A 20,660-nucleotide genomic window follows, 5' to 3' on the forward strand; every position below is an offset into this window, starting at 1 on the left:
CAGTCTGCGCCGCGGAGGGCGAGAGGCGGCAGCAGGGGAGGAGGGCTGCTGCACGATAAATGCCGCCCCCTAATAATAATAATAATGGGGAAGGAGCGGGGGGTGTTATTTATTGCTTCCAGCTATAAATCTCAAGGCGGTTTACAGCAAATGTCACAGTCAAAATAGAATTGGTCGGAACACCACTTCTACTTAACACTTCAATAACAGTAAGGTTTGCAATGACAATAATAAGAATAAATTCAGGTTATATACCTTTGTCCCTTTGTCAAAAGATCCCAAATAATAACAAAAACAGAAATAACAAGGGAGAGTATTTCTTGCCTTAAAGGTAAAGGGACCCCTGACCCTTAGGTCCAGTCACAGATGACTCTGGGGTTGCGGCGCTCATCTCGCTTTACTGCCAAGGGAGCCGGCGTACAGCTTCCGGGTCATGTGGCCAGCATGACTAAGCCGCTTCTGGTGGACCAGAGCAGCGCATGGAAAAGCCGTTTACCTTCCCGCCAGAGTGGTACCTATTTATCTACTTGTACTTGATGTGCTTTCGAAGTGCTAGGTTGGCAGGAATTTCTTGCCTCAGTGTGTAATTATTGCCTCTCAAGGTCCTGCCAGAGCCTTGTGCCTCCTTCCTAAAGTCCAGTGCCTTGCTTAGTTGGCTTTGGGAAGGTAGCGCGAGGAGGTGGGGGTCGTCCAGTTTGGGCCTCCACCCCCCAACAAGGCAGTATGCGGTTATATCAAAGTGCTCTTGCGGCCCACTTGGTATGGAAAGTTGAACTACCCTGCTGTAGCTCAAGTTCAGAACGGTTTGAATACGGAAATGAGAAAAATGCTGCTGCTATTGTTTTAAATAGCTTGACCGGAAGGAGGAAGGAAGGAAGGAAGGGCGAGGAGGAGAAAAGCTGTGTGTGGCTATAAACAGATCTGCCAACACTCCAGAAGTTGCAGAAGTCTTCTAATCTGCATTCATTTTGATTTGTTTGTGGTGAAGTTATACAATGATGTTTACCTGATTTGCTTGTGGGGTGTTTATTCATCTGTTAATAATTTGTCCATCCCCCACTTTTCAATGTGTTTCCCCATTAATTTCCTAACTGCAAAAAAGTGTTTGTGTTAAGTGCATTGGTTGCCCCAAGGCCACAGAGCATTTTAATCTATTTTAATTGTGCAAACCTACACTTGAATCCCTCCCACAAAATAACAGTCTGGAGGTGATTGCTCAGCAGCTGAGTTATAGCTCATGTGACTATTTTGATTTATCTTAACTTGCTCCTTCCCTGCATGGCTTTCTTACTGTGCCTTTAAGTGGAGTGGTTTTGCTGTGTGAGTGTGTGTGTGGCCAGAAACACCAGCAGCAGTGCTGTCTGTGAGAGGGTGCAGTTTGTAAGAGGCTTTTTTTGTTCCTCCGCCATGGCCGGGTGCTGCAGCTTGAAGAATGTTTGTGAATATGAAACTAACAAGGTTGTACGCATTCAGAGTGTCTACTACGGGAGCCTCAAGTGGGCCATCCATTCTGTCGTCTTCATGTATGTCTGGTAAGTGGAACAGGAAAAGTTCAGATACGGCAGCAGGGAAAACAAACAGGGAAAGTTGGAAGCCTTGGAAAGAGCTCTCCAGCGAAATCCATGGGGTTTACATCTCTAGCTGTTGATAAGAAAGGCTGGGGTTGAACTGTGCAAATTGCTCTGTCTACTTGGATCAGTTAAACTATATCCAAGAGTTGTTTAAGTAGTTTTATCTATTGTCTGAAAGTTAGTAAAGCTGGTAAAAATGTTAGCGACGGTTCATAAGATACTGCTTTAACAAAAGCATGTTAAATGTATAAATTTAATTAATATTAATTGTCAGTGATACCACATTCCCCACCTTGCACTCACAACTCGCCTGTTGCTTATTTCAGTAAGAGCCTGAGAGAAACTTCTGCACTACTAGGAGAGAACTCCTGGCAGTTGTGAAGTTCATAGGATGTTTTCATTATTATCTGTATGGTAGGAAATTTGTGGTGAGGACTGACCATTCTTCCTTACAATGGCTATTTTGGTTCAAAAACCCGGGGCCTCGTACAGGGAACAGCTTTGACTGGCTGGCTAAACCAGGTGAGGGTAGCCAATGGGTCTCAAACCCTTGGTGAATGAGGGACTTCGCCTGCATGCAAAGACAGGCTCTGGCGGATGGAGCAGATGCACGTGCCATTTCTGCACATGCTGTAGAGGGAAGTGAGGGGCAGATGGGGTTCGTCCACCTGGGAAGGGAGCCCATCTAGGAGAAGGAAACTCCTGAGCCTCTGCTGCCTTGTGGGACATCTTCAGGAGATGAAAAGGCTAAGGAGTAAATGCTACACAAATCCAGAATGTCAAGCTTTATTTTTTCCTTAACTGAGCCTTGTACACCTCCTTCCAGCAAGTCCTGCATCCAAGCTGGTGTCAAATGTATTGCTCTGCTTTCCTTTGGACCACATGAACCAGGCTTAAGAGGTGGATCTTGTCATCTGGTCAGCCCAGGACCTCTATACACATTGCGCAGGCTTGCACCCCGGGAAGGTCACTTTGGTGCTGTTAACACAGTGGTTTAACTCTTCCCCCTGGAGGCGCACTCCATTGTCTCTCCTCCATTGTCTCTTGAGACAGATGGATGTCAACAAGATACCACATTATTTATACAGGGCTTTAAAGTGTTCAAAGCAGCTCACATGTAATAATGTAATCTTTAGAACAACAACCTTATAAGATAGGCTGCTAATGCAATCTTAGGCTGTGTTAACAGATCTTTGATGTCTGGATCATGGGAAGTAATGGCTCTGCTCTATTCTGCACTGATCAAGCTCCAGTCCTGGGTGCCACATTTTAGGAAGGACAATTGGAGCATACAAATTGGAGCATGCCCAAAGGAGGTTTGGGGGTTCTGGAAATCCCCATAGTACAATGAACAGTTGAAAGACCTAAGTATGTTTAGCTTAAAGAGGAGGAGATGAAGGAGAGACATGATAGCAATATTCAGAGGTCTAAAGGACTGTCATGTGGAACATGGAGCAGGTTTGCTCTCTGTTGCTCCCAAAGGAAATGGTTAGGGAATAAAATTTTCACCCTTCACTTGATGGCAAAGGACAGGAGAAGGGTGAACGGACATTTGTCAGAGATGCTTTTGTTGCACCCTGCATAGCAGAACCTGCACTAAGCAGGGCGTTGGTCTAGTTGAAACTGTACTGTCCCAACTCATTGTTATTACTGCCGTACTTTCCTCTTACTGCAAACACGGGATGAATGGACTAAACTGGACACTGAGAGAACAATTTGCCAAATATTGAGGCCCCACCTGGCACTATCATATGACTTTAAGCAGGCATGGTCCCTCCTCCCCCAAATCATGGGAACTGTAGTTTATCAAGGGTGCTAAGAGTTCCCCTTAACGGGCTACAGTTCCCAGAGTAGTTTACTCTTCCCTGGGTACTCAGGGAATTGTAGGTCTGTGAGTTGGTCAGTGCCCTTGACAAACTACACTTCCCAGTGTTCTTTGGGTGAGGGGAGGCATGACTGCTGATATTAATATGACACTGCTTTTTAATGTACAGTATAGTGCAGATGGGGCCAGAGATTCAGGCAGGGACTGTCTGATCTTATAGCTCCATCTCGGACTTTAGGTCATATCCACACCATATATTCAAAGCACATGGCCTTCCCCCAATGAATCCTGGGGACTGCAGTTTGTTAAGGGAGCTGGAAATTGCTGGGGGAAGTCATGACAGTTAAAGCAGCATAAATGTGCTTTAAATGTACAAGTAAACACATCGGATTTAACTTTGCCAGCTTGCTGATCTCTGCACAGCCTGATCCAATGCATGCTTATGTAGAAGTAAAGTTCCACTGAGTTCACTGGGATTTACTCCCTATTAAGTGTGCATAGGATTGCAGTTGAGAGTGCACAACTGCTGCAAGAGTAAGTCACACTGAAATCAGGGGAACTCATAAGTAACGTGTAGGACAACAGAAAAAACCTACTAAACTGGTCTTCTAAACCTGTGCTATTGGGATTTTATTTTTACAACAAGAGAACTTAAGGGGAAGGACTTTATTGTTTATTTTTCACTGAAGTAGAAAGCTTTGCATTTGCAACAACAGCTGGTATATAGTCTTACATAGTAACCCCTAAAACATTTTAATCAGTGAGACAGAACTGTAGTAACTGAGGTTAGGATCACACAGCCTTGGAAATAAAGACCCCAGAGCTGGGAATTTTTTTCTCCTTGCATTGAAAAGTACTGCATTAAACTGATCTGGACATATTAATGTAGATTTGTTTCTGAGTGTATAACTTGTGGCATTCTGAGTCCTAAGAGAAGAGCCTCCTTCCAGACAAGCACAGCTTTGTAAGTTTGGTGTGTGACCTTCTTTCCCACCCACGCATCTGATGAATGCCATGATGTACAACCAGCTACTCTTAAAGGGACACTCTCAATGTAGTAAATAGAGTGGTGAGTCTGTGTTGCTTTATGGCAAGAATAACAAATGGTGAAGCTGTGGCCCTCCAGATGTTGATGGACTGCAAATCCCATCAGTCCCAGACAGGGTGGCCAATAGCCCGAGGTGATGAGAGTTGGAGTCCAACATCTGGAGGCCCACAGATCTGCCATGCCTGCTGTGTGTGTGTGTCGCAGGTAAGGGTTTTTTAAAAGACACATCACACACACAAAACGTACATTATGTTATAAAACTACCATTAAAAAAAAGATGGATAGAACGCCTGTAACTTTGAAGCATTCATTGGCAGGTGAATTTTCATAGTGGTACAGGAACTGAGAAATTGACTCGTCCTTCCACTCGACCATCTCTTTAGCAGACCTGGTGATCAAAATGGCACAATTTATTTCTAACCCTCTGTGGGCAGTATCTTTGCTCTGGGTTTGCATAATACAGGGCAGTGCTGTAGCATGGGGGGGGGCGCAGGGACACCACCTCAAACCCTTTCCATTGTGTCTCTCCAGTGTTGTCCTTATTGCTGACAGACGCTATCAGAAGAAGGACTCCGTCATCAGCTCAGTGCACACAAAAGTGAAAGGGATTTCTCAGACTGAAGCAAGGATCTGGGACACAGTGGAGTACACTCTCCCTATCCAGGTATGTCTCAACTCCTTGACCAGGGAGCAACCTGCTTTCAGTGACCTGAGTGACTGCTTTTCGGCTTTGGGATATAAAGCAGAGGTTGGGCACACCTTGAGTGTGCATTACGAACCCTACCTGGAGATGCTGGGAATTGAACCTGGAACCTTTCTGAACGCAAAACAGGAGCTCTGTCACTAAGCTACAGCCGTTCTCCAAAGGATCACTGGGCTATGGCCCTTCAGTAACATGGGGAGTCTAGGTCAGTCTCCCACATCTTCATGTAGGGCATAGAGTGATGCCCATTTGAAACCTTGGAGAGCCACTGCCATTCAGCATAAGGCAGCAGTCTATGTTTCCTTAGACAGATGGCAGTTCAGCCTGTGCCTGAATACCTTTAGTGAAAAAACCCCTTCCATGTTCTGAGGCAGACATCTTCCACTGTCAGACAGTCTTCTCCCATCCCCAGTTTTGTTTTACTTAGTTGAACGTTCATCTAGAAAAAGAGGATAACTCCATAGCTCTTGGTCCTGATGGTTTATGATATTTTGCTTGGTCCCTAATAAATATATTGCCTTCTTTAAAACTGTGTGGCTTGGGGGCTTGTGGCTTTTGATTCCCCCCCCCCCCCGCCCCATGGAACAATCTTTTGAAGAGATCCGCTTTTAACCCCCTTTGATCAGTTGTTCTTTCTCTTTTGCCTCCTTTTTTGTGTATGCAGGGAATAAATTCATTCTTTGTGCTAACCAATATCATCAAGACAGAGAACCAAGTCCAGGGACTTTGCCCTGAGGTAACTCAATTTTGTGAGTGATGTTATTATCTGTGTGGAGAGGGAAATAAGCTGTATTTTGTAACGGAAGGCTTTTTAATTAGTGTCTCATTGCTATGGTGATCCTACATCATCAGGTGCTGATTCATCTTTCCCATCACAACCTTGTTAGATTTCAGAGAAACAAAAAACCTGCAACAACTAGTCCAGAATATGTTCTTTGCATTCTCTGTTTAAGCTTGAATCTTTTTGTCAACTGGCAAGATACATTCAGGGCTGCATTTTGTTCTGCACATTTCGTAAGTTTTCTGTTCAGGCATGAAATCTGTTAACTGGTGTAGCAGGTTTCAGCAGCCCAAGGATCTCAGATTTCATTTTAGAAAAATGAAATGACATTCCTAGTCCTTATGACCAGGAAGATAGAAATACGCAGTTTCAAGTGATGTTGAGCAGGGCTTAATGGAACCTAGTGCTTTGGTATAGCTCTTTACCCCACAGCTATTGGTCCCCAATCCTTAAGTCCTGCTCTTCTTTAATGATGGCATTATTTCTGTTGTTGTTGTTGTTGTTGTTGTTGTTGTTGTTGTTATTTTCATCCTTCACCCTAAGGTCCCATGGTATGTTACAAAAAACAATACAGAAAACAGTTTAAAACAACCTACTATCAGGAAAATAAGGTGTATTGTAAAAATATACACCTCAAGTGGTAGACAAAGGAAATAAATGCTTTCTCCAGGGAGGCTGGCCTGGTGTCTTTATTACATATCTTGAGGCACCAGGCAAAAACATTCCTCTTCTCCCAGGCCTTTGGCTAATTAAACTATCTAGGGCCTTTTAAACTGGGGGGTATTGTTTTTGTTTGTTACTGTGTTGTGTATTTTTGTGTTTTTATATTGTAAACTGCCCTGTGATCCTCAGTTGAAGGGCGGTATAGAAATTTAAGAAATAATACCAAAAAAGAGAAGAATGGCCTTGCTGAGAGTGAGACAGACCAAAGTAGGACAGCATACAACCAAGCCTGGGAACTGTAGTTTGTCAAGGGTGCTTGGAATTGTAGCCTTGTGAGGGGTAAACTAAAGTTTCCATGATTCTTTGGAGGAAGCGATGTGTTTTAAACATACAGTGTGTTCACAGCCAGGGCTCTAGCTCCTGTTAGTGTGGTCTGAAATGAATATGCAACACTAGAAATTAAAACGCATATTGTATGTTTACTTTCCCCCCTTTCCTTTTGCTCAGTTTCCCCTTGCCAAAGCTGTTTGCTCTACCGACAAGAGCTGTATGAAAGGTCGTATGGACCCTCAGATTAATGGTACGTGGGGTTAATGTTTGTAATATGCTGCAGAAAAAAGTAAAAGAAAAGCTGGTTGCTTTTTAAATTTTCATTTTAGTTCAACAAATTTCATAGCCAACAATAATAAAACTTTACTGCAACAGCAACTTAAACTTGAGGTGACTATGACTCCATACCTTATGATAAAATGTTCAGTTTACTTGTCACTTGATTAAGAAAGGCTAATTGGTTAAGTATACGGGGCTACCACATTTAATCGGTATAGCCACGCTGTGTGATGCGCCAAAAAGCAGATTAAAGGCACATAAATGATTTGTTCAAGACAGGGCATAGGATTAAGTGTGAGGTTGTGCAGGTTCTTTGCCATACATTTAGTGTGTAAATCACATTCAAAGGAGCTGCCACAAAGATTCCTTTAGGGCAGGGATTTTAAACTGGCGTACCTCACTGTTCCTGACAATGAGGTAAGACTGCCATTTCTTTACTGTGGTTAACAAACCTCACAGATTTATAGTCAAAAGATCTGGAAACACTGGGAGTTATGTAACTTCACATGCATTTTTAAAAAGAATTTAAAAAGAATTCATTAGACATCCACTTGCCTTTAACAGATACTTTATATCAGCCTTCCATATCAGCCCCTATGGAAATGGGAGATTTGTGAAAGCTACTTTACTGACAAAAGGGACGCAGGTGGCGCTGTGGATTAAACCACAGAGCCTAGGACTTGCCGATCAGAAGGTCAGCGGTTTGAATCCCCACGACGGGGTGAGCTCCTGTTGCTCGGTCCCTGCTCCTGCCAACCTAGCAGTTCGAAAGCACGTCAAAGTGCAAGTAGATAAATAGGTACCACTCCGGCGGGAAGGTAAACGGCGTTTCCGTGCACTGCTCTGGTTTGCCAGAAAGCGGCTTAGTCATGTTTGCCACATGACCTAGAAGCTGTACGCTGACTCTCTCGGCCAATAAAGCAAGATGAGCACCGCAAACCCAGAGTCGTCTGCGACTGGACCTAACGGTCGGGGTCCTTTTACCTTTACCTTTACTTTACTGACAATATCTGATGACCACCTGCCTGTCAATTATAACCCACTTTGGATCCAGTTTTGCCTACAACAGGATTGTAAACACACACACACACACACACACACACACACACACACACACAGATGACAGACAGATTTCTTACAAACCACATACCGTAAGCTTCAAATCCTGGCGTTTCATGGGCAGTGTCAAAGTTCCTGTGGGTGGCGAAGAAGGCCAGAAAACCGCTTGTGACATGTCCCAGAGATTGCCCTTGGTGTGGAGTTTGTGTGAGTAGTGGCTGCTTGCTATGACGGCTGGATTTGAATTGTGCTTTTCTGTGCCACAATAATTTCCTTACCTGTAATGTTCCTAATCTGTGTCTGTGAAAACAAATCAGTTTAAAAGCTCTGGTATTTTTAGTGAAAACAAAAACCTCAACTAGCAGCAAGGTTATATTCCATAAATGAAAGCTGATTTCTGCTCTCTACAGGAATTCAGACCGGCAAATGTGTGAACTACAACACAACCATCAAAACATGTGAGGTCGCGGCTTGGTGCCCCGTGGAGTCAATTAAAAAGGCTCCGGAGTAAGACAGGTTTTTTCATAGCAGTCTGTGCACCCTTTTACTGTGAGGAGGAGGGACCTCAGGCTGGGGCTGCGTGGCCCTTGGTCCTCTCCCCAGGCCTCACGGGCTCTGGGTCACCCCCTGGTTGACCTTGGTTCAAATGTGCTGGTTTCCCACCTGCAACAGGTGTGCCACCGTGAGAACAGGATGCTGGAGCAGGTGAGCCGTTGGCCTGATCCAGCAGCCTCTTATCTCTGATCATTCCTCTTGCTCGCTTAGGTGAGAGAGATGTGTGAATATGTGTAGAAACTCTCCTACCACATAAGGGTTAAATTTACATCCATTGCTTCACCTGCTTTTGCTTCTTGCTCTGCTCACCACTGGCATACGGCCCCTGGAATATTGCTCAGTAGGGAATGTGGCCCACAGGTTAAAGCTCCTCCCCTTTACTGTATTCAGCATGTGCGCCCCTGACACTGTCTCATTCCTGCTGATACTGATAAAAGCCACTCAAATATATTTACAACTCTAGAAACAGCGAGGAATCCCATTCACAGATCCTGGGGCTCCCCCCCCCCCCCATTCAGCTTCAAATGCATCACAGCTTTCCAGCTAATACTGTTATTAAACTATATGATATTTAATAAATGGGACTTTATTTTTTGAGATCTTTCATCCTTGTCTGGGGTCTCATTTTAGGCCTGCCATTCTGAGAAGTGCTGAAAACTTCACTGTGCTGATAAAAAACAACATTCACTTCCCGAAATTTAATTATACGAAGTAAGTGCAGACATGTGTTTCAACTGCCCTCATTTCCGGTAAATTGTTTTTACTGTTACTGCCTCTGGAGCAATGTTGGGGTGCCTGTTTAAAATTGTGCTTGTGTGACTTGCTGGAGCCATCTCTAGGGCCCACCTGCCCACCATCTTGTTTGCCTGGTTTATGTGATGGAGCCGTGGGCTCATTCACACTGCTCCAGTTCTCCTGCTGTGCTCCTTCCTTAACCCAAGTAGAATCAGCAAACCACTAGCCTTCCCCAGCTGACTGTTGCTGCCAAACCAATGTTTATGGTTTGTTTTGCTCCAAGCAAGGCACAGTGGCCAAGCAAAGAACAAAACCTGGTGTCATCCTCCCTTCTTCTGATTCAGACCAGGAGTAGGAGGCATTTGAGGAGGATGACTTGAATGGCCGGGATGGGGGTGGGGAGAAAATGATGCCGCACAGCCCTGTTGATGATTTCTCCTCTCTGTGGTCAGACACACAACAAGGCGGGAGTCCTGGGGGCTGCTCCTTCCCTGCAGGCAAAGGATAAGGAGGCCTCTGGGGCACAACTTGGTCTGAGGATTCAGAGGGGAAGATGGGTCTAGCGTTGTTTCTCAGAGAGAGAATCAATAAAAAAAGAGGAAATTGTCCCCCCCCCCCCAGTCCCACAGGGACAGTTGTTATTTCAAGTAGCTGATCAGTTGCTGTCTTTGTTTGAAAACACGGTGGGGAGGCAGGGAAACTCACTGAAGCAAGTTTGCAGCTCCTGGGCTGTCGTGGAACTCTTACTGCAAATTTCAGACTCCTGGTCCTTGACTCTTGCTAATGAACATATTGCTGTTACTCTTTTGCCAGGCTCTGCTCTTTATTAGCCACTGCGTTTGTATTGTGAGACCACTATAATAAAAACCCACTTCTTCACTTTCAAGCAATGAAACCTGTTAATTGGTTTTGAGTGGGGGCCAGGACACTTGGCTTCAGATCATGGGTTGCAAAACAAACCATGGATGCCGGCTTGGACATCATGCTAAGATAAAGGCCATGGTTTGCTGCTTGTGCCAGGAGAGTGGTTGGGCAATGTGCAGTAGCACATGGATTATGGCTTACCACGATGTCTGAACATAGCCACTGCCTCTAAAAGTTACATCCACCACTATCCTACTCCAGGCTAAACTGCACCAATACGTTATCAGCTTTTTGAAATTCACAAAAATTACTAGCCTGCAAGCATTTTTTGCCAAGTGGCCTGTGCCTCCATATAGGCTGCAAATGAGGAGAAATTATTTCAATTGCAGCCAGCACAGACATGCAGGCTACTGCCTCTTAGCAGACTAGTAAAACTTTTTGCAGGCTAGTAACTTTTGTGGGTTTATTCACAAAGCTGATGACATATTGTGTAGTTTTGGCCTCCAGTAGAGTTGTGGTGCTGTAGATACAGTGGTACTATAAGAAAAGCATAATAAAACTGTTGTGATAGAAATTTTCCCCAGCTTTTTTTAATTTTCTTATAAACACTGGGCGAAGTCAGCCCAGCTACCATAAACAATTCATTTTGTGTTGCCTGCAAAATTAAAACAACACTACTTTCCCTCCCATTCTCTGCAGAAGAAACATTTCACCGGATTTTAATATTTCCTGCACATACAACAAGAACACTGCTCCGCATTGTCCAATTTTCCGGCTGGGAGATATTCTCCGAGCATCAGGGGAGAACTTCTCTGAGGTGGCTGTTCAGGTCTGTGCCATCTGTTTTGGCTATAGAAGGCTTGTCTGTATTATGCCCCTGCTCACTTGGCTGTGTGCAGACTATACCTTTGAAACACATTCAAAGCAAATCCTTTCTCGCAAAGAATTCTGGGCACTCTAGTTTACCCACTTAGTTACCACTCCCAACAATCCTTAACAAGTTACAGTGCCCAGAATCCTTTGAGGGAAAGGAAGTTCTTCATATGCACTTTAAAGGGCAAGCTGAATTATTTCTCCCTTCCTTTTGATAAACTTTCAGTCTGTGAAGAGACGGTTGGGAAGCTGATTGGCATAAGGACCAAATATTTATTTCTATTTCAAGGTCTGATCTACTGCTCACTTTCACCAGCTTGGGAGCACAACGGTGTCTACCCCCGTTGATGATCAGCCCCGTGTTAAAAGTACTCATCTTACTCTCTCTCCCAAGGGTGGCATCGTGGGCATCGAAATTAACTGGGATTGCAACCTGGACAAGTGGCTTCACCGCTGCGAACCCAAATATGGTTTCCGGCGTCTGGATGACAAAAAAACAAATGAAGCCTTGTACCCTGGAAACAATTTTAGGTAATTTTTTTTTGTAATTTTAGGTAAAACATGCTTTTGAAGACCTTGCTGTGTTGCAACCATCCCCAACCTGGTGCCCTCCAGGTGTTCTGGACTATAGCTCCCAGCAGTCCTAGCCAGCAACTGGGTGCAGAATTTAGCATCTTGAACACTTTAGTTATTTCCCCTCCTCCCCCCATACTCTAAATATTTCTAGTTTCTAGGTCTCATGGCTGCAAAGGTTTGAAACAGCAGAGGTGATGCCAGAGAGGGGCTGAAATGGGCTCTCCCCATGCCACAACAAGATAGGGCTTCAGTTTCCTACATTGTTTTTTGTTTTCCCAAGACTAGCAGCAGAGAAGCCTATCCCAAACAAGACAAATGTGTGCAAATTTGCTTGACTTGCATGCATTTTTAAAACATTGATTTCCCCTCCCTCTTAAAATGTGCATTTTGAAATGGGCTTATTTGGGGATTTCAACGATTTGGCAATTCTGAAAAACCAAAGGCCTTTCACACCAAAGTCATCTGCCGCCTACCGCAGTCATGCTGATAAAGCACACAGGATGTCTCCCCGCCTCATGACAGTCCCTTTGCTGACTGCTGCTACACTTCCCCACTTCCCCTTTTACTCCCAATTTGGTGCTAGAGAGTGAAGCCAATCCTGGCCTGCACTGTAGGCTGAGGGAGGGCGGGGGTCACTGGGAGGCTGCACTCCAGATTCCCAGGAAGAACAGGGCAGCAAGGGGGAAACCAGTGTGGTTCCATTGGCCACAGAAGAAGCAGCTGCAGGGAGTTTTGCTTAAAACTTTCTTTTAAACTTTCTTCTGACTGCCAATTTTCACTGGACCAGAGAGCTGGAAAGAAGTGTGCTCTTGTCCCATCCATAACTTGAGAATGAGGGCTGCTGGAGTGGGTGGTAGGTGTGTCCTCATATGACAGTCTATTGCAGCTTTCCCACGCCTGATGCTCTCTAGGGCAAAATGGCTCGCCTTGAGGGGAGCTTTACCAGGTCAGGGAAGGTTGGTCTTTAGGCAATTTATATATACTACTTACAAAATGGGTAATTTTGTGGGTCTTGCACAGGATATTCCCATGACGATTTGCACCCCATGTTTCCATGACATTCTAAATCCACACATCAGAATGGGCTCCTTACTTTGGGGACGGGAAGTTTCCCATGGGGAATCCAAAATAACCTTGCCAGAAGCATCAACAGAAGCTTAGCTCTGTTCTTCCCAGTAAAGCATGCCTGAGCCAGTGACTGGAGATCCCACAACGGAAAATCAAAGTTCATTTATGCTGTGAGGAGAAAAGCAGCTAGTACGAGGCAGGGTGGTAATCCGATGACTCACCAGAGTGTGCTGTACTGTGGGCAGAGAACTTGCCTAACAGAGTACGGAAAGCCAAATTGCAATGGCCTTTGTGTTCTTTGCAGAGAGAGGATTTGGGGTTCTGGGGTCTGATAATGAGTGTGATGGGGGTTGCAAGTTCCACACAGGTGTGTTGTGTGAGGAAGGAAGCCATCTTCCAGCGCTCTTTGGAGTCCAGGCCAATGCTCACATCATCCAAACTGCTCTTACAATACCGTGTCCAACTGTGTTGTTTGGTCCTTGCAGATTTGCAAAGTATTACAAGCAGGCTGGTGGGAAGGAGGAGCGAACCCTGATCAAAGCCTATGGCATTCGCTTCGACATCCTCGTGTTCGGCATGGTAAAAGGAAACTCATCCTGACTTCCTGTTGCTGGTTTTCGATCATGTCAGAGAAATGGGAATTTGAAGGCCGGATTATGCATGACATCACTGGCAATTGCATGATTTTAAAATTATTATTTGTATGCAGTGCTTTTTTTTCTTAAAAAAATGTTTAGGGGTACTCTCATTTTGACTCAAGAAAATCACCATTTTATAGTTCAAATCGGGAAAAATAAATACAGTCATACCTCGGGTTACAGATGCTTCAGGTTGTGCATTTTCGGGTTGTGCACCGCGCCAAACCCGGAAATACCGGAATGGGTTACTTCTGGGTTTGGGCGCATGCGCAGAAGCACTATATCACGCTTTGCGCATGCACAGAAGTGCCCAAGCATGCGCAGACACTGCGCTGCCGTGCCTCCCGCACGGATCACGTTCGCAACCCAAGTGTCCACTGTACAGTAAATGGACAAAAGTACAAAGATTCACAGAATGTTTAGAGGTATGGGTACCCCTGCGTCCCCCTAGAAAAAAGCACTGTTTGTATGTGAATAGCAGGCAGTGGAAGCCTGATCTGGACCAGCGTTGTGGCAGTGTGGGGAGGGGACTTAACCTTTTGCCATCTGTGTCTATTTTCATGGGAAGGAAAGCTAGTAGGACTTTGTGTTAGGAAGCAGTTTATCCACCATTTGGGTTTCCTTTGGTATGTATTAAATTTTAAAAATTTGGGGTGGGGGATTTGAGGGTCCTCCTAACATGGATATAAAATCTGAAGAGCTGCTCGTTTTTCTTGCCACAGCAGCAGAATTGTCAGTTCCTCAAAAGGGGAAAACACAAACTGATCTTGAGGTTGCTGTATGCTGCAATAATGTGTGGAACATTATTACTCTGCGAAAAGATCATGCTCAAAACATGCTCTTTGGCAAAACTTTTGTCACCTTTATAAACCATTCTGACATGGAGTATTCTCCACCATTGCATCCTCTTCAGGTATGGGCTTCATGCTGTGTGGATGCTGATGGTTCTGTTGTCAGCGATGGCTGTCTCCTTTCTGCTTGCAGGCATGTGGATGGAATCAGTTCCCTGTAAGGGACAGAAGAGCCAGACACCAAATTCATAGATACTTTTATGTATTCTGAATGTGCAGCATGTCCAAGAACTTCACATCTTGAATTTTTCTCTGTGTATGTTTGTTTGTGTACCATTTTATTGTTGCATATAAACATTTATTTTTAAAAAAGGAAAAGAATTGGCAGAAGTGGGCTAGATGGACCTGAGGAAGCAGTTTCATGTGCTCATATTTGACACTTTGGATGCCACTAATTTTTTATTATTTTATTCACCTTACTTGATTTTTTACCAGTTTAATTTCTAACTTGAAATAGAGTGTAGCTTGTTTGTATTTTGCAGTTTTGTGCCCTGGTTCAGTGCTCTCTCCTCATCCTTTTTCTAGAAGCAGGCCTGACTCAATCTATGAAACAGATGCTGAGGCTTCCCCATTCTCAGAGAAAAGGGGTGAAAATTAATTACTGTTTTTTAGGGAAAAAAACAATAATCTCTTTTGTTCTCTGTTTCCTTGTCTTCCAACCCTGACCCCCACCAAAGGCTGGACGGTTTGATTTCTTTGAGCTCCTGGTATATATTGGTTCCGCACTCTCCTATTTTGGCCTGGTAAGAGACTGTTTTATATCCCTTGTCATTTGGGTGGAAGATGATTTCAGCACAAATTGCGTCAGTTAAGAAAATTGAATCAGCATTCTCTTGGATTTTTTTCTTCTTCACAGGCACAGTTTGTAGTTGATTTTCTCATTACTTCATATTCATGCCGTTGCTTCAAGTACAACCCAGTGAAAGAATATTACATCAAGAAAAAGTGTGAGATGGTGCCGGGACCAAGATGGGTAAGAAATGCAATTAATTGCAACATCCTGCAGCCACTTATGGATATAGTTAGGGAATTCACCTTACTGCAAGAAAAGAAATGCTGGATTTGGACATCACACTAAACTGTGGTTTAGTGAGATATGAGTGTGCCTAGTCTCCCCTTGTCCTACTCTCTTCACCTCCGACACAGCTGGGAGGGGGAGTTTTTTGAGGTTTTGCTTCTGCTTTTGGTTAACCACCAGACTTGGAACTGTAACTACCATAAACTATAGTTTAAAATAGCCATTCTCTGAAACCAAGGACTGAAGTTGGCTTGTTTGAAACCAGTCGTAGTTAAGGTAATTCACAGAATCTAGTTTTCCGTGTGATGTTGACTAGCTAGGTAAATGACTTCAGTTAGGTGGCCAGCCAAACAAAGCATGGTTAAGGAAGGGGGCTGGGTTCACGTTTAGTTCCAAGCCATAGTTAAAACCAACCAAGGTTCCAGAAGCTGACAACAAAGCCTGGCTTCTGATCATCTTTTGTTGACAGTAAATATACCATAGTTAAGAGACTGAGCAGGGTTTTGACTGCCAAACAAACCATGGCCAATCCAACAATAAACTATGGCTAAGTATTACGTGTGAACAAGACACTGAGTAACAGCTGCACTCTTACCACTTAGTTGTAAAATGATAATTTGGAAAGGTCCAAACAAGCCATAGTGGTAAGTGTAAGATTCAAATAAATTGCTGCCTGACCTCATCTTATATCTTCTATTGTTAATACATCTGAAATAACAAGTTCATTCAGTGAAACACTTGGGTTGATAAAATGTCTTTGTTTATTTTGTTGGGCAGACTCTACTTTATGTGACTTTTGTTGATGAGCCACACATCTTTATGATTGACAAATTTTTGAGGACAAGCCTACAGAAAGTTAAAGGCGAGGTTATTCACGTGAGTTGGGGTCTTCCTTTTTATATGGGTGTACCTGTCTGCCTGTGCCTACATACAGATTTGTGAACAGGTGAAATGTTTTCAGAGGCTTGAAGAGGATGGGCTAGCCTACGCCAACCTGGTGCCTTCCAGATGTTTCACACAACAACTCCCATCAGTCAGTCCCTTGCTGGTTGGGGCTGATGGAAGCTATACTTGAAAACATCTGGAGAGCACCAGCTTGGGGTAGACTGCGCTAAACCATAGTTTAGTATTAGGAAAACAAGCCTTAGCAAGCCTTGAACTTGCACACGCTTTCCTTCTCTAGTGTGCCTGTGAGGGGGAGACAGAAACCTCCCACTTTAGATTATTCTTTGTTTTAAAAAGCTGTACAGAAATACATTTGTGTGTGTGTGAGTGTATAAACACACACACACACACTCTTAATTCCTGTATATAACTAATGCATAAAAACAAAGCATCATAGTCAAACAATATTGGTTACATGAGCGATGAAGAAAAACAAAGGAATTATATACACCAAGCATGTTAACTCAATCCTTCCATTGTTTCCAGAATCAGAGCCAGTGTGGTGTTGTGGTTAAGAGCGGTAGATTAATAATATGGGGAACCGGGTTCGCGTCTCCGCTCCTCCACATGCAGCTGCTGGGTGACCTTGGGCCAGTCACACTTCTCTGAAGTCTCTCAGCCCCACTCACCTCACAGAGTGTTTGTTGTGGGGGAGGAAGGGAAAGGAGATTGTTAGCCGCTTTGAGACTCCTTCGGGTAGTGATAAAGCGGGATATCAAATCCAAACTCCTCTTCTTCTTCTCTTCTATATGGTTGAATATTCCTGAGTACACACCACAAAACTGCTCCATTTTTCAATAAAAAAATAATCTTCACATGTTCTTACTATGTTTATTAATTTAACATGAGTCATTTACTATATACACTATCTAATCTTCCAAAGTTGGAATCCCTTCCATTTTAGATTAATTCCCATTTGCCTTCTTGTCTCAACACAGACAAGCTGTCATTAATGTTGACTATGGTTAGTTGAAAGAAGCCAACCTCAAACCACCGTTTATGAAACTGGTCTGTTTCAACTAACTGCAGTTATGATTAACCACAGTTTAGGATTTGGGTGATAGTTTAACAGGGCGCCCAAACCTGAGGCTCACTGGCTCATTCTGATAGGCTAAAACAATGTTTTAGTGTTACGTTCCAACTCAACCAGTATGGTAGAGCCTTCAGTGCCCTGGCTCATGTGTCACATTAAGCAAAACCATGGCTAAGCATGAATGAACAGGTGTGCAGATACAAAGAGGAAAAAATTCTGGTCACTTTACTCCTCTGGCAGCAAGACCAGGGGAGGACTGAAGCAACCACAACACCCCCCCCATGCACTCGTGCACTCATTTATTCATGCTTAACCATGGTTTGACTTAACATTACATGCTACGTGGGCCATGGCCTGTGATGCACCTGTTTGATCAGAGACTGGAGCAGGACTGAGGAAATGAATGTGTAACTTTGGCAGTGGCTTCATCCTACAGCTCTCAGTGTCTGATGTCCTAAGAACATAATGATAGCCCTGCTGGATCAGACCAAAGCCCACCTAGTCCAGCCTGCGGTCCTCACAGCACTCCACTATAGGAGACCTGCAAGACCCATCCCAAAAAGGATATGGCAGAGCTGGGAAAGGCTGGGAAACTGCAAAAAACACAACCAGGGGTTTGGAATATCTTCCCTGGGGAGAAAGGTTAAATGTGTGTTCATGTGTGTGTGCGTTCTTAGATCCCGCCTTAGTGACACTGGCAAAATTAAAGAGCTGCTGTCTAGTATGGCTAAGCCTGTTATGTTCAATACAGCTACGTTTGCGACAAAAGCTTTCCAGTACAGCAATGCAGGAGTCTTTTCCCCAAAGTGGGACTCAAACTCACGACCCTGAGAGTCTCATGCTCCGCCTACTGAGCTATATGCAGACACATATATTTATTATATATGCTTTATTATACTTTTCTTAATAACTTTTTTTGCATGCTAAAAAAGGGGGGGACGCGGGTGGCGCTGTGGGTAAAACCTCAGCGCCTAGGGCTTGCCAATCGCATGGTCGGCGGTTCGAATCCCCGCAGTGGGGTGAGCCCCCGTCTTTCGGTCCCAGCTCCTGCCCACCTAGCAGTTCAAAAGCACCCTTAAGTGCAAGTAGATAAATAGGTACCGCTTTCTAGTGGGAAGGTAAATGGCGTTTCCGTGTGCTGCGCTTGTGCTGGCTCGCCAGAGCAGCTTTGTTACGCTGGCCACGTGACCCGGAAGTATCTCCGGATAGCGCTGGCCCCCGGCCTCTTAAGTGAGATGGGCACACAACCCTAGAGTCGGACACGACTGGCCCGTATGGGCAGGGGTACCTTTACCTTAAAATCCATTGTCTTACGCTTGTGTGTGTGTGTGTGTCTATTGTGGCGATCACACAGGGTCCCCGGAGGTTTCACCGTCTATTGATCCCTGTGCCACCACTTTATTTCTCGCTGCCACCACCCAGGCCCTACCTGGGACAATACTGTGTCCAGTCAGGTTTAAACTGGAACATAAACTTCTGTTTATTTATTGCAGTTTAAAAAGCGTGTGGTATCGGTCAATTACAATAATGGGTTGCCTATCCAGACCTATAACTTCCGCTACCTGCTCTCACTCACTAAACCACCTCTCAGATAGTTACTTGTTTTCCTAGCTCCTAACTGTTCCTGACTCAGCTTATTTCTCTACACTAACTCAACCCACTCACAGACTCTATCCCAATTCACTCCCACTCCAACCAGCTACCCAACTCCCAACGAACTCCTCCCTTCGCCCCTCCCAGAGCTGGTTTTATAGTCCCTCTGACTCCACCCCCTGGGTTCTGATTGGGTAATTTGTTTAACTAATTCACCTCCAGCATTCTCATATGTTAACATCACATCTATAATCTGTATTTGATTGACCAATAAATTTTGATTTTATTTTATTGCAGAGAAATACTGGTGATTTTATGCGTGCTGCCAAAATCCAGCTGCAACATCCGGATGAAGTTGCGTCTCTTCTTGGGAACTCTGAAGAGGTGCATCCCCTTCAGAGCCAAGGGGGACCTGCTTCGTCTTCTTCCTCCTCCTGTGAGCGTCCTGCCTGGTGCAGCTGTGGGAAATGTCGCCCAGCCAAGGGCTACTGGGAGCAGCTCTGTTGCCGAAGGAAAAATGGGGCCTGCATCACAACTTCTGATCTGTTTGAGCGCCTGGTCCTTTCCCGGCCGATGCTGAAGTTTGTCCTCCTCTACAAAGAGCCCTTGTTGGACCTGAATGGGGAGGCATCCAACAGGCAGTTTCGGCACTGTGCTTACAAGCAGTACATTCACTGGCGCTTTGGGGAGGAGGACCTGGAAGAAAGGGCTCTGATACCCAACTGCTGCAGGTGGAAAATCCGGGATGCTTTCCCCAGCGAGAACGGTGAATATGCTGGCTTTGTGAAAAAGGCTTAGCGGACCGTGGAGACTCTGCGCTGTGGCTTTGGGGACAGAACAGATTCAGTGGGCGAGGCAGTGCCCCCTTTTGCAACCCCCCCAAACCCCACCTCTTCAACAGTCCTGCCATCCTGTGCTTCTCATTCCAATTAATCAAAGTCAGCACTTGCAGAGCAACATGGTATTGTGGTTAGAGTGATGGATGAGTTCAAATCCCCAACCAGCCACAAAGCTCACACTGGATGACTTTGAGCCAGTCACCTTCTCTCAGCCTAATTTACCCCGCAGGGTTCTTGGGAGGATAAAATGATTGGGGAAGGAAGAACCACATATTCTGCAGCCCTGAATTCCTTGGACAAAGAGTGAGCTATAAATGCAGTAAGCAAACAGGTTTTCTTCTTCCTGGTTTGACCCTTGAACTGAAAACCCATATTTCTTCCTGGTTGACCCTTGAACTGAAAAGCTGTTTGGCTTCTTCTCCTCCTCCTGGTAGCCTCTGCCAAAAGAGAGAAGATGCTGATGAAAGCAGGTCACAGGTGAGAATAAAGCAGATTTTGGGAACCACAGGTCAAGCAAGGTGTCAGCCTCAGCCTCCCTAAATCTACAGTGGTACCTCGGGTTAAGAACTTAATTCGTTCCAGAGGTCCGTTCTTAACCTGAAACTGTTCTTAACCTGAGACACCACTTTAGCTAATGGGGCCTCCCGCTGCTGCCACGCTGCCACTGTACAATTTCTGTTCTCATCCTGAAGCAAAGTTCTTAACCTGAGGTACTATTTTTGGGTTAGCGGAGTCTGTAACCTGAGGTACCACTGTATTTTCTGAGAGCCAAACGAGATGTGATTTTGACACAGCCTCCCCCAACCTGGTGCC

At 44.7% G+C, this 20,660-nt stretch overlaps 1 protein-coding gene across 1 annotated transcript; it reads left to right on the plus strand.

The window, feature by feature from the left end:
- The first annotated feature begins 662 nt into the window (after positions 1-662).
- Positions 663-19,882, plus strand: P2RX7 (purinergic receptor P2X 7). Its single transcript, XM_080985642.1, has 13 exons — positions 663-1,532; positions 4,976-5,108; positions 5,812-5,883; positions 7,099-7,171; positions 8,670-8,766; positions 9,445-9,525; positions 11,113-11,242; positions 11,681-11,817; positions 13,416-13,509; positions 15,097-15,162; positions 15,276-15,392; positions 16,215-16,313; positions 19,306-19,882. The coding sequence occupies exons 1-13, from the start codon at positions 1,408-1,410 to the stop codon at positions 19,804-19,806; spliced, it is 1,725 nt and encodes a 574-aa protein (XP_080841768.1). The 5' UTR covers positions 663-1,407; the 3' UTR covers positions 19,807-19,882.
- Positions 19,883-20,660: the final 778 nt, after the last annotated feature.

The sequence above is a fragment of the Podarcis pityusensis genome, assembly GCF_964106645.2.
Source record: "Podarcis pityusensis genome assembly, chromosome: 16".
Classification (NCBI taxonomy): domain Eukaryota; kingdom Metazoa; phylum Chordata; class Lepidosauria; order Squamata; family Lacertidae; genus Podarcis; species Podarcis pityusensis.